We start from the raw sequence: 12,664 nt of genomic DNA on the forward strand, positions 1-12,664 counted from the left end.
CAGTGCTGCTTTAATTTCCAAAAGAAAAGGGGCTCCTAGAAATAAGACGAGCACTAGTAACACTCCTTTTAACAGGAAGACAAAGACCCTCGGACTTCCTTCTGAGTCTACCTCTGCAGGCAAACTAAGGGAGTAAGAAATAGTAGAGCTCTATCTAGAGCTCAGGTTAAAAAAATTTATTTTTGTCGGTTGTGGGGCTTGAACTCTGGGCCTGGGTGATGTTCCTTAGCTTTTCAGCTCTGGGCTAGCACTCTACTACATGAGGCACAGCACCACTTCTGGTTTTCTGGTGATTCACTGGAGAGAAGAGTCTCACAGACTTTGCTGCCTGGGCTGGCTTTGAACCAAGATCTTCAGATCTCAGCCTCCTGAGTAGCCAGGATCACAGGTGTGAGCCACCAGCCCCAGCTAAAACTCTTCAGACTTATTAGACTATTGAACCTTTTAAAATAAACCCATTTTCAAGTGCTTATAGCAGAGGCCCAACTCTTTTTTTTTTTGGCCAGTCCTGGGCCTTGGACTCAGGGCCTGAGCACTGTCCCTGGCTTCTTCCCGCTCAAGGCTAGCACTCTGCCACTTGAGCCACAGCGCCGCTTCTGGCCGTTTTCTGTATATGTGGTGCTGGGGAATCGAACCTAGGGCCTCGTGTATCCAAGGCAGGCACTCTTGCCACTAGGCTATATCCCCAGCCCCAGGCCCAACTCTTAATTTGTAAAATATCATTCTTTTTTCCTCTGAATTCATGGAGATTGCACACACTGGTAAACCTGACAGGCTGGGGGTAAGGGGATAGCCCAGGTTCCACATTGTGCTGTTCCCCCTTTTTTTTTTGGGGGGGGGCTCTGAGACTACTACTCATCTCAGCTCACTGGCTGGTGCTCTACGCACTGAGCCACGCCTCCAACCCCACATTGTGCCTTTCTGAACAGGCTTCCGAGCCATCCCGAGGCCAAAACAAGCAGCCAAAACCAAGAAACCAGTCAGGTAGAGAAAGGGACCCTAAGACCCAGTCTTGGGCTAAAAAGAACCGTCTCCTCTTTTAGGCTCTAACTGGAAGAACTTTAGAAACACAGTTTGGCAGTAGCAGTTGAAAGGGCAGCCCTCGCTGCCCAGTGCACTGGGAACAGAAATTGTCCTCTTGTGCTACATTGAGGTCCCGTCTAGGGAGGAGGAGGACAGAGGAGGAGGAAGAGCGGAAAGGCAGGGAATGTCTTCACGAGGTCACGTGCCAAGAGTACATGACAAGAGTCTGCAGCAACAACTTTCTTTCAGACTTCATAACTCCTTATGTCAAAGGGCCAGCTTTGCTTGAACGTAAAGCTCCATTTTTTTTGTGTGTGTGTGCCGGTCCTAGGGCTTGAACTCGGGTATTGGCATTGTCCCTGAACTCTTCTGCTCAAGGTTAGCACGCTTACCACTTGAGCCACAGCTCCACTTCTGGCTTTTTGTGGTTTACTGGAGACAAGAGTTTCTCAGACTTTTCCTGCCCAGGCTGGCTCTGGACCTCAGATCTCAGCCTCCCGAGTAGCTAGGATGACAGGTGTGCGAGACACTGGAGCCAGGCTAAAGCTCCATCTTGCTGGTCAGTCTGCCAAGGGCTGGAGGGAAGTTGGGCCCCTGGGATTGGCAAGTGAATGGATGGAAGAGCAGTAGAATGGCTGGCTTAGGTTCTAGAGGTACAAAATGGTCAATGTGCTCCAGAAATGTCACAATGAGGAAATCTATCTAAGGACAAGAGAAGTGGGAATCTGGGGTTAGCTAGCCTGTATTCCTGCTGGTCAAAAAGGAATGTGTATCTGTGTGTGTGTGTGTGTGTGTGTGTGTGTGTGTGTGTTAACCGTAAGGTTGTGCAGAGCCTTCTGCAAGACTTGGGGGCTTCTGCCTAGAAGATCAGCAAGAATTCAGAAGCCAATGATTTTTAAAAAGTCCTCTGAGGATGGGTGTGAAGAGAAATGTCATGAGTGAGCACCTTGCTTTAGGACCAGTTGAAAAATACATTTGACTCCAGAAGTGTTGGGGCTCAGAGGAAAAACCCCAACGGCTTTGTGAGGCCTCAGGACCCTGGGATCCAAATGTGGGACTGGCTACTTCAACGTGGATTTGCTTTTACTGTCTTTTGTTTTCTTCTTGTAAAACAAACAAACAAAAAAAAAGGATCGGTTTTTCCAGTTTCTTTCAAGTGTTTAAATTTCCTTCGGTCTCTTTCAAGTATCTTTGTTTTCCTTCGGTTTCTTCTGGACAAGATGAAAAACAAAACAAAAAACCTCACTGAAATTGCAAGGTTAGACATGGGGAAGGGCAAAAAAAAAAACACCCCAAAATCCTCAGTGTAACCAACGTGCTGCTGCATTGCCACAGGCTGCAAGAACCCTGGGGCTGTCCTTTCTCTCCTGGTGGACACCCCAGTTTCCAAGGATTGGCCGCCGTAGCCTCCTATGACACAACTGGCCAGTGGCAGGCTTGGAGCAGCAGCAGGTGGTGAGCGTCAGGTGGGAGCCATTGCGACGCGGCCGTCTCCCGAGTGCTGGGCTTCGATGGCGCCTGTGGACCGGCAGCAGGGCGCTCTGTGCTGCGGGGGTGAAGCCCGGAGGGGCGTCTGGCCTGTGCTGCGCCATCTTGATGACCCGAAGGCCACAAGGGTGGTACAGTGAGGGTCGGACTTAAGCACCTGGGAAACCAAAAAAAAACCCCTCTACTTGCGGCCGGCTCGCCCGTCCACCCCGTCCAGGAAGGGAGCGCGCCTCTGTGTGGTCCAGACCCCTCCTCCGCCTCGTGGCACCCTCTTCCTTAGATGGTGAGGAGGGGGATGCAGCCCACGCCGACCCCGCCTTCGTGGCACGCCATGGGGGCCATAAACGTCCAGCGGTCCGTCTCCGGGTCATACATCTCCACCGAACTGAGGTTAGACTGTCCGTCGTAGCCCCCGACGGCGTACAGGCGCCCGCAGCTGGCCACCAGGGAGACGCGGCTCCGGCGAGTGTGCATGGGGACGATGACGCACCACTGGTCGGCCATGGAGCTGTACATCTCGGCGATGCTGAGGAAGCCGGAGCCGTCGTAGCCGCCACAGACGAACATCTTGCTGCCCAGGGAGGCGGCGCCGTGCCGGCAGCGCTTGTTGAGCATGCCCGCTGCGGGGTGCCAGGTGGCCGTGTGGTGGTTATAGTGCTCTACCTGCAGTGGGGGGGGGGGGGGACGGGGACACGGGCACAGGGGCGGGACAGTCAGAGCCGAAGCCTGTGATGTCAGGCTGGAGCTCTGGCTCAGTGCCGTCTCGGGGGCTGGGCACCTGCTATTAGGGGGGTGGGGGGCAATGGGAGATGACCTCGGCTGAGCTCTGTGTGCATTTGAGGAAATACCTTCCGCTTGCTAGGCTTCCGCCTCTCACCTGAATCAGCCCTGCTCTTTAGATTTTTGTTTTTTATTTTGGTGCCAAGCATGCAGCTTGAACTCGGGGCCCGGAGGCCGTCTCTGAGCTGCCTTTGCGCAAGAACAGTGGTCTAGCCAGGCGCCAGTGGCTCAGGCCTGTCATCCCAGCCACTCAGGAGGCTGAGACCTGAGGATTGTGCTTCAAAGCCAACATGGGCAGAAAAGTCACTGTGAGGCTCTTATCTCCAATGAAACACTCAAAAACCGGAAATGGCACTGCGGTTCAAGTGGTAGAGTACTAGCTTTCAGCACAAAGAGGCTCAGGGTCAGTGCCCAGGCCCTGAGTTCAAGCCCCACAACCACCCCCCAAAAATGCTAAAATAGTGCTCTACCACTTGAACTACAACTAGCTTTTTTTTTCTGGTCCTGGGACTTGAACTCAGGGCCTGGGCCCTGTTCCTGAGCCTCTTTGTGCTTAAGGCTAGCGCTCTACCACTTGAGCCACAGCACCACTTCAGGCTTTTTCTGTGTATGAGGTACTGAGAAATCAAACCCAGGGCTTCATACATGCTAGGCAAGCACTCTACCACTAAGCCACCTTCCCAGCCCACTTCTGGCTTTTTTGAAAGTTTACTGGAGATAAAGAGTCTCACAGACTTTCCTGCCCAGGCTGGCTTCAGACTGTGAATCTCGGATCTCAGCCTCCTGAGTAGCTAGGATTACTGGTGTAAGCCATGGGTGCCTAGCTTTGCCAGCTGTTTTGAACACAGACTAGCAAATGGCCTCAAACCACAATCTTAATTAGATCTCAGCCACCTAGACCGTATCCAAAACAATACAATTGCTTATAATTCAGTCTTGGTATCTATGTGCTTGAACAATATACTCTAGGCAGGAATTCCAAAAGCTTTTGTTTTTTAGTCCTGGGGCTAGAACTCTGGGCCTAGAGGCTGTCCTTAAGTTTCTTTTGCTCAAGGCTAGCACTCTACCACTAGAGTCACCGCTTCACTTCTGGTTTTTTATGTGATTGATTGGAGGTAAGAGTCTCATGGACTTTCCAGCCTGGGCTAGCTTCAAGCCTTGATCCTTCGATCTCAGCCTCCTGACTAGCTAGGATTATAGGCATGAACCACCAGCACCTGCCTTCAAAAGCAGTTTTTTTTTTTTTTACAGGATTCCATGGACCCCTGAACGAGGGGTGGGAGTGTGCCTTTTTTCTTGGTATCCCCTGGCTCTTCAGAGATTAAGGATTTTAGAGGATGCAAGAGACAGCCTACAGCTTCACTAGATGATTTTTATCCTGCAATGGAAGAACTGAAGATTATTTTTTTTTCCTCAAAGTAACTCAGAGATAGGAAGAACCCAGACTCACACTGTTGAAGATCTGTAAACCGTCATGGCCTCCGGACACGTATATCCTGCCCTCAAAGATTGTAACCCCAGCTGCACTGCGGTTTGCGCTCATTGGAGTCACCACTGTCCACCTTCAGAAAAAGAATCAAAATAGGAGGGGGGGGGGAGGCATCCATAAGATTCGGGGTTCCTATCTTCTCAAGACAGCTAACAAGGTTTAGGTGAACTGTGCTGTCTCTTAGGTCCAGACAATCGCCTTATTACGAGCACGAGGCTGGCACTCTACCACTTGAGTCACACCTCCACGTTTGTGTTGCTGGGGGTTAATTGGTGAGAAGAGTCTCCTGGACTTCCCTCCCTGGGCTGGCTTCCATCTACAACCGTCAGATCTCAGCTTGCTGGATAGCTAGGACTGCGGGCGTGACCCACCGCACATGCCTTCTTCCGTCATTTCTGCTGATAACTAAAAGGCTGTTGCCTCTGGCCCAAACTTGAGACAAACAGCCAAAAGCAGTAGGTAATAAACAAGGTCTCATCTATACATCTGTAGCTTCCTTGTACTCCTGGTCTTTTTTGGTGCCAGTCCTGGGGCTTGAACTCAGGGCCTGGACACTGTCCCCTAGCTTTTGTGCTCAAGGCTAGAGCTCTACGACTTGGAGCCACAGCTTCACTTCTGGCTTTCTGTGGCTCACTGGAGATACGAGTTTCATGGATTTCCCTGCTCTGGATGGCTTTGAATAGTTTTCCTCAGATCTCAACCTCCTGAGGAGCTAGGATTGTAGGTGTGAGCCACGGGTGCCCGGTTCTAACATTTTTACGCTGTTACGGAAGCTCCTGGGGAGCTGGTGTCCTTACTTGTCAGTCTCAGGTGAGTACGTCTCCACGGAGTTCAGGGAGGAGTTGCCGTCGTAGCCCCCACAGACATAGATCTGCCCGTCCAGCACAACTGTCCCCATGGCACTGAAACACACAGAACGGTCCTCTCAGGGGAGCGTCACGCTTCCTGGGGGCAGCCTGTCATGCGCACTATGAAATTAGTGGTGACCTACTGACGGGTTCTTTCTAGGATAGACCTAAATCCCAGGTTCGAACCTAAGGGCACTACTTGTCTTTCCCTCTCATCCTGCCCTCCCCCTCCCTCCCAAAGTAGCTTCAACTATAGCACAGGTCACAACCATTCATCCACCGGATTGTGATCAGCGACCTGCTGCCGTGGTTAAGAGCAGTGAGTGAGCCGGCGCTGGTGGCTCACGCCTGTCAGCCTAGCCACTCAGGAAGCTGAGGCCTGAGGATCGTGGTTTGAAACCAGCCCCAGCAGGAATGTTCGTGAGACTCTCATCTCCAATAAGCTACTCAGAAAAGGCTGGAAGTGGCGCTGTGGCTCAAAGTGGTAGAGCACTAGCTTTGAGCACAAAAGTGCAGGGACAGTGCCCAGGACCTGAGTTTAAGCCCCAAGACCGGCACAAAAAAATAAAATGCAATAAAGAGGGCTGGGGATATGGCCTAGTGGCAAGAGTGCTTGCCTCGTATACATGAGGCCCTGGGTTCAATTCCCCAGCACCACAAATACAGAAAATGGCCAGAAGTGGTGCTGTGGCTCAAGTGGCAGAATGCTAGCCTTGAGCAAAAAGAAGCCAGGGACAGTGCTCAGGCCCTGAGTTCAAGGCCCAGGACTGGCCAAAAAAAAAAATGCAATAAAGACACAAGCTTAATTCTCTCTGCTCCTCACACACCATGGCTCTCCTAAGAGCAAAGACCCGGGGGTCTGGATAATTATATCATTTCCCATTTTATGAGAAATTAAACATGAATGTCAGGCTTGGTGCTGAGATCTAAGGATTATGATTTGAAGCCAGCCAGGGCAGACAAATCCACAAGGCAATCCAACCAAATGCTAGATTAGAGGTGTGGCTCAAGTGTTAGGGTGCTGTGAGTACCCTAAATAAGCTCAAGTGAGGCTGCAAGGCTCTGGGTTCAAGTCCTGGTACCAGCACAAAAAGAAACAACAGAAACAGAAACCAAACTCATGAATACCAAGCTGCTCAATTCATTGATGTCAAATCTGATGCTACAGAAAACTAAACATGAATCTGAGTATATGACACATGGGAAGATAAAATATAACAGTATTACTGCTACCTTTCAAGAACACACAATAAATCAAACTGAGCTGCAAACTGATCTGAGAGAGGTACTGACAGACTCTGCGAACCAGCCAGAACGATTTGCCTTAGGCAAGGACTGCGGAAGGTGAAAAGTTCACTAGACAACTAACGTGTCTGGACACAAGAACAAACATAAACACTAAGTAATAGGGCCAGGCACTGGTAATTCCAGTTACTATGGAGGCTGAGATCTGGAGGATCAAGGAAGCTAGCCCAGGCAGAAAAGTCCAGGAGACTCTTATCTGCAATTAGCAAAAAAGCCAGAAGTGGAGGTATGGCTCAAGTAGTACAGTGTCAGCCTTGAGCAAGGGAGAAAAAACCCAAAAAGCTAAAGGAGAGTGTAAGGCCCTGAATTCAAGCCTTAACATTGGTAGAAGGCAGGTGGGAAGAGAAAAGAAAGTGCTGATCAATGTGGACTGGAATGGTCCAGGTGCAGAAAGTTCCAGAGTGGTGGTGGACATCAAAGATGGCAGAAAGAAGGCTGTGGTTAACTGGCAGGATGGAGAGCTCTGTGAAATGTTAAAAGTCCTAAGGGACTGGGAATGTGGCTTAGCAGTAGAGTGCTTGCCTAGCATGCACGAAGCCCTGGGTTCCATTCCTCAATCAAAGCCACTTATGATTGGGAATATGGGACAATGAATCATCCCATCCAGACAAGTGCAAAGTGTCCAAGCAGCCGTGGGAAAACATCAAGGTGGGGATGGAAAAGAAGAAACATCTGTGAGCTCATTCTAGGGACAAGATCCTAAGTATTTTTTTTTTCTACCATGATCCCACTTGGACCATTTGTAAATCTGGTTTTATTGCTACAAAAGCAGACTCCACTTGGTTCCTAGCCACATGCTAATACAGCTGAACATGGATTGCGTGAATCACTTTTATGTGGTAAAGGAATTCCTTACTATTTTTCTTCCTCAATACTCATGCTGTCACTTGATCTTTTTTTTATTTTCTTCCCAGTCATGTGATCTTTAGACCCTGAGACATTGGGTCTGTGAGGAAAAATACATCACAGAAATTACAAAGATGAGGGCTGGGAATGTGGCTCAGTGGTAGAGCGCTTGCCCAGCATGCTTAAAGCCCTGGGTTCCATCCTTCACTACCACATAAACAGAAAAGGCTGGAAGTGGCGCTGGGGCTCAAGGGGTCGAATGCTAGCCTTGAGCAAAAGAAGCTCAGGGTCAGTCCCCAGGCCCCGAGTTCAAGACCCAGGACTGGCAAAAAAAAAAAAATTACAAAGATGAGCCAAGCACTGGTGGCTCATGCCTGTATCCTAGTTACTTAGGAGGCTGAGATCTGAGGATCCCAGTTCGAAGACAGCCCAGATAGGAAAGCCTGTGAGACTCATATCTCCAGTAAACTGCCAAAAAGGTTGAAAGTGAAAGTGACACTGTGACTAAAGTGGTAGAGTGCTAGCCTTGAGCCAAAGAAACTCAGGGGCAGCACCTGGGCCCTGAGTTCAAGCCCTAGGACTAGCACAAAAGAGTTCCAGGGGAGAAGAGAAAAGGCGGGGGGTGAGGGTGTATATAGAAAAGCACCTTGGATTTCTTTTCATCACTAGTAAATCCTCCTTCCTTTCAGGTTTCAACTCAGGGCCTGGGCGCTGTCCCTGAGCCTCTATATACTCAAGGCTAGCACTCTGCCACTTGAGTCACAGCGCCCCCTTCTGGCTTTTTCTGTGGTACTGAGGAATGGAACCCAGGGCTTCACGCATGCTGGGCAAGCACTCTGCCACTGAGCCTCCTTCCCAGCCCCCCCAGGTTTCAACTTTCTTCATCCTACCTCTTCCCTGAAATCCCCTGAAATCATTCCAGTCCAGTTTCTTTCCCTTCTAACACTAACACACACACACACACACTCTCTCTCTCTCTTTAGTTCTTAGCTGGCATTTACATAACAATACAATTCCAATGTGTCTGTGTCCTTTGTCTCCCCAAATCCCTCAGAGGCCAAGGCAGGTAATGGGGGCTGGCCGGAGGGCTCCCTCCCGGGAGGTGCCAGCAGCGGCTGGCTGGGGGGCTGGCTTCTTGTGTGTCACTTCAGTAAGGCTCCCCAGGTATACCGTGTACGTGGCTTCCGGAATACCTTCTCTTGCTATTCATGCTCCCGACCCTGGTCCACATGTCGGTCTCCGGGTTGTAGGCCTCCACGGTGCTCAGCCGCAGCTGGCCGTCGTAGCCTCCGATGGCATAGAGGAGCCCGTTGACCACGGCCACGCCCACGCGGCTGCGGGCCGTCGTCATGGGGTGACACTTCTCCCAGCGATTGGCGATGGGGTCGAACACTTCCACCACGTTCAGGGAGTCACCTGCATAAAAATTTGCTACTCAAATGAAAACCAATGAGACCACTTGTTTAGATCACAGCGACTGGGCAGCGCTACAGCAGCTACTCAGGAGGCTGGGCTCTGAGGCGGGAGAGTCTGGAAGACTGGGTGCTGGCCCTGAGCTTTTGTGCACCGGGACAGCACCGCTCTACCAGTGGAGCCACAGCGCCACTTCTGGCTTTGGGGAGCTAATTGGACTTGAGCATCACGGACTTTCCTGCCCAGGCTGGTTTTGAACTGTGACCCTCAGAGTCCAGCCTCCTGAGTAGCTAGGATGACAGGCCTGAGAGCCACCAGTGCTCAGCTCCTATGAGATTCTTTTTATTTTTATTTTTTCATCTATCATGGGGCTTGAACTCAGGACCTGGTGGCTGTCTCTAAGCTCAAAGCTCCAGACTAGCACTCGACGATTTGAAATACACTGCCACTTCTGGATTTCTAGTGGTTCATTGCAGATAAGAGGCTCATAGGCTCTCCTGTCTGGGCTGGCTTCAAACTGTAATCCTCAGATCCCAGTCTCCCGAGTCGCTAGGATGACAGGCGTGAGCCACTGGTCTAACTCTTTAAGGTCTCCTTAGCACTGACATTCAGATTCTAGGAGTATGAGGATACGACAACTCTACCCAATGTAGAGGGGCAAGAAGAGAGGTGTCAGCCCAGAGGAGAGGAACGGGAAGGGCCAGGCCGGGCGACTGGGCTTCTGCATCCAGGGAACCCCATGCAAGGCTCTGCAAAGGGGAGATGCAAGATACCTGCTGAGTTGAGGCCTCCCACGGCGTAGATGAGCCCAGCAATGGATGTGCAGCAGCGAGGCCGAGTTCTGAAAGCCGGCACGTGGGGCCGGCGCTCTGGCATGAGGTGATAGTCCTTTGCTTCATCTACCAGGTCCCTGGAATAACGTGCAAGATGCTAGGACAGGAGGTGAGCCTTCCTGACCTCCCTCCACATTGGCACTGCTGAGCCTGGCCCCTCCTACCTGAGCTTGGTACTGCCCTTCTGAGCCTGGCCCCTCCCACCTGAGCTTGGTACTGCCCCTCTGAGCCTGGCCCCTCCCACCTGAGCTTGGTACTGTCCTTCTGAGCCTGGCCCCTCCCACCTGAGCTTGGTACTGCCCCTCTGAGCCTGGCCCCTCCCACCTGAGCTTGGTACTGCCCCTCTGAGCCTGGCCCCTCCCACCTGAGCTTGGTACTGCCCTTCTGAGCCTGGCCCCTCCCACCTGAGCTTGGTACTGCCCCTCTGAGCCTGGCCCCTCCCACCTGAGCTTGGTACTGCCCCTCTGAGCCTAGCCCCTCCCACCTGAGCTTGGTACTGCCCCTCTGAGCCTGGCCCCTCCCACCTGAGCTTGGTACTGCCCTTCTGAGCCTGGCCCCTCCCACCTGAGCTTGGTACTGCCCTTCTGAGCCTGGCCCCTCCCACCTGAGCTTGGTACTGCCCTTCTGAGCCTGGCCCCTCCCACCTGAGCTTGGTACTGCCCCTCTGAGCCTGGCCCCGCTCCTTTGAGGCTAGCCTCACCCTTCTGAGCCTCTCACCCCTTCCTGACTTGGGGGGACTACAGGGGTTTGGCCTCAGAGAACCCAGGTGAGATCTGGGGAAGCCGTCCATTGACCCCGGGCTATGGAAGCATGTTTGAAAGTGAAAAGGGAAGCCAAGTAGAGCCTACCTCAGCCAATGCAACCAAAACTACCACCTGCTCTAGGCACACACCAGCCAAACAGGGTGCAGGCTACAATGGTTGGGGCGGGGAGGGCTGACACGCCACCCTGTGCCCTGCCACCCCTCAGCCCTGGCTCTTCCCTTTCTGTCCCAGTGACCCTGTGGCCCACAGCCTGCAATCCATCGCCCCCCCCCCCCCGCACCCTGGCAGCCGCTGCCAACCGTGCCCGATGGGATTGCCTTGCATCCCACGCACCTCCGACACACCCTCCACATCACAGTCCACGCTGTTTGTTTCAAGACCTTTCTTCCAGCTGGGGGCTGGGGGCTCACACCTGCCTGCCACCCTAGCTACTTAGGAGGTTGAGATCTGAGGAGCAGGGTTCAAAGCCAGCCCAGGAGGGAAGGTTTATGACAGGCTTACGTCCAGAAAGTGGAGCTGTGGCTCAAGTGGTAGAAATCTAGTTTTGAGCAAAAAGGTGGTCAAGGGACAGTGCCCAAACCATAGGATGGGCACAAGAAAAAAAACAAAACCCTTCTTCCATAGTTACCCACTGCAAACTGAATGCCTTGCATTCACTCCGCAACGCCTCTCTTGGGGACCGGTGGTCACAGAGCCACAGGCACCGTAAGCCACACCTCCACCCATACTGCCTGGGGAGGAAGTCCACACACTGGCCAACAAGTCCTTTTCCTCGTTTAACACTTTGCTCAAAAAACTACTCGAGGGGCTGGGAGTATGGCCTAGTGGCAAGAGTGCTTGCCTCCTACACATGAAGCTCTCAGTTCGATTCCCCAGCACCACATATACGGAAAACGGCCAGAGGGGGCGCTGTGGCTCAGGTGGCAGAGTGCTAGCCTTGAGCAAGAAGAGGCCAGGGACAGTGCTCAGGCCCGGAGTCCAAGGCCCAGGACTGGCAAAAAAAAAAAACCCAACTATTCGAGGCAAGTACGCTAAAATATTTACCCAAAGGGGAGGGGGGGAGGGTACTCCCAGTCAACTGCTGGTGTGGAAAGGGTCGGGCTGGGCACCGAACAGCTCATTGGATGAAGACGCTGGAACATTCTCTGATAATGAAGGGGAGAAAAGCTCCTTTGGGTCCTCATTCTCTCCCATACGGCATATCACTCTGCCTATGGTGTCAGCCTCAGGATCTTACTTCCTCTTCTATTCTAGACCGAGGGCACATCAATCCACGTGCCATCAATCCTTCCTCCCCTGAGCTGGAACAGGCAAACCAAGTCCTTCCTCTTCCCTGCCTGGGCCGTCGGCATCGTCCTGTGCGAGTCTTCCCCGTGCTCACCTGCATTTGTGACAGCAACGCACCAGGTCATCCTGCTGCACCCGGTCTGCCAGGAACTGCGGCCTGCAGAGGGGCAGGCGGATGTTGGACAGCAGCTCAGGCAGGCAGGGGCCCCTCTGCTCCCGGTCGTATCTGACCCAGGCTAGTGCAGCTTCAAATACCTGGCGTGACAAAGGACAGATGCTCTGGCAGCGAATCCTCCTATCCGGAGGCCACACCCTTGTCCCCAATCTCAGTCCTTCACTTTTCTTTTGGGGGGGGGGGAAGAGTGCCAATTCTAAGGCTTGAACTCAGGGCCTGGGTGCTGTCCCTAGGCCTTTGAGCTCAGATCTCAGACCCGACCCTCAGATCTCAGCCTTTGAGTAGCTAGGATTTTAGGTGTGAGCCACTGATGCCCTGCGTGGTTCACTTTTTTTTTTCTGGCCAGTCCTGGGGCTTGAACTCAGGGCTTGAGCACTGTCCCTGAGCTTCTTTTGTTGAAGGCTAGCATTCAA

General features: G+C 52.4%; 1 protein-coding gene across 2 annotated transcripts in view; it reads right to left on the reverse strand.

The window, feature by feature from the left end:
- Positions 1-1,478: 1,478 nt before the first annotated feature.
- Klhl18 (kelch like family member 18) overlaps positions 1,479-12,664 on the reverse strand; it is a 31,851-nt gene continuing 20,665 nt past the window's right edge. The window contains exons 5-10 of one of the 2 annotated variants that reach the window (XM_048334412.1): positions 12,171-12,331; positions 9,966-10,102; positions 8,973-9,195; positions 5,578-5,682; positions 4,742-4,853; positions 1,479-3,174 (exon numbers count right to left, since the gene is read on the reverse strand). In XM_048334412.1, the coding sequence (XP_048190369.1) occupies positions 2,788-3,174; positions 4,742-4,853; positions 5,578-5,682; positions 8,973-9,195; positions 9,966-10,102; positions 12,171-12,331 (1,125 nt within the window). In that variant the 3' untranslated portion in view covers positions 1,479-2,787. Of the gene's footprint in view, positions 3,175-4,741; positions 4,854-5,577; positions 5,683-8,972; positions 9,211-9,965; positions 10,103-12,170; positions 12,332-12,664 lie in introns of both variants that reach the window. The other variant, XM_048334411.1, reaches the window with a different exon arrangement.

Source organism: Perognathus longimembris, chromosome 26, assembly GCF_023159225.1.
Source record: "Perognathus longimembris pacificus isolate PPM17 chromosome 26, ASM2315922v1, whole genome shotgun sequence".
NCBI classification, from domain to species: Eukaryota; Metazoa; Chordata; class Mammalia; order Rodentia; family Heteromyidae; genus Perognathus; species Perognathus longimembris.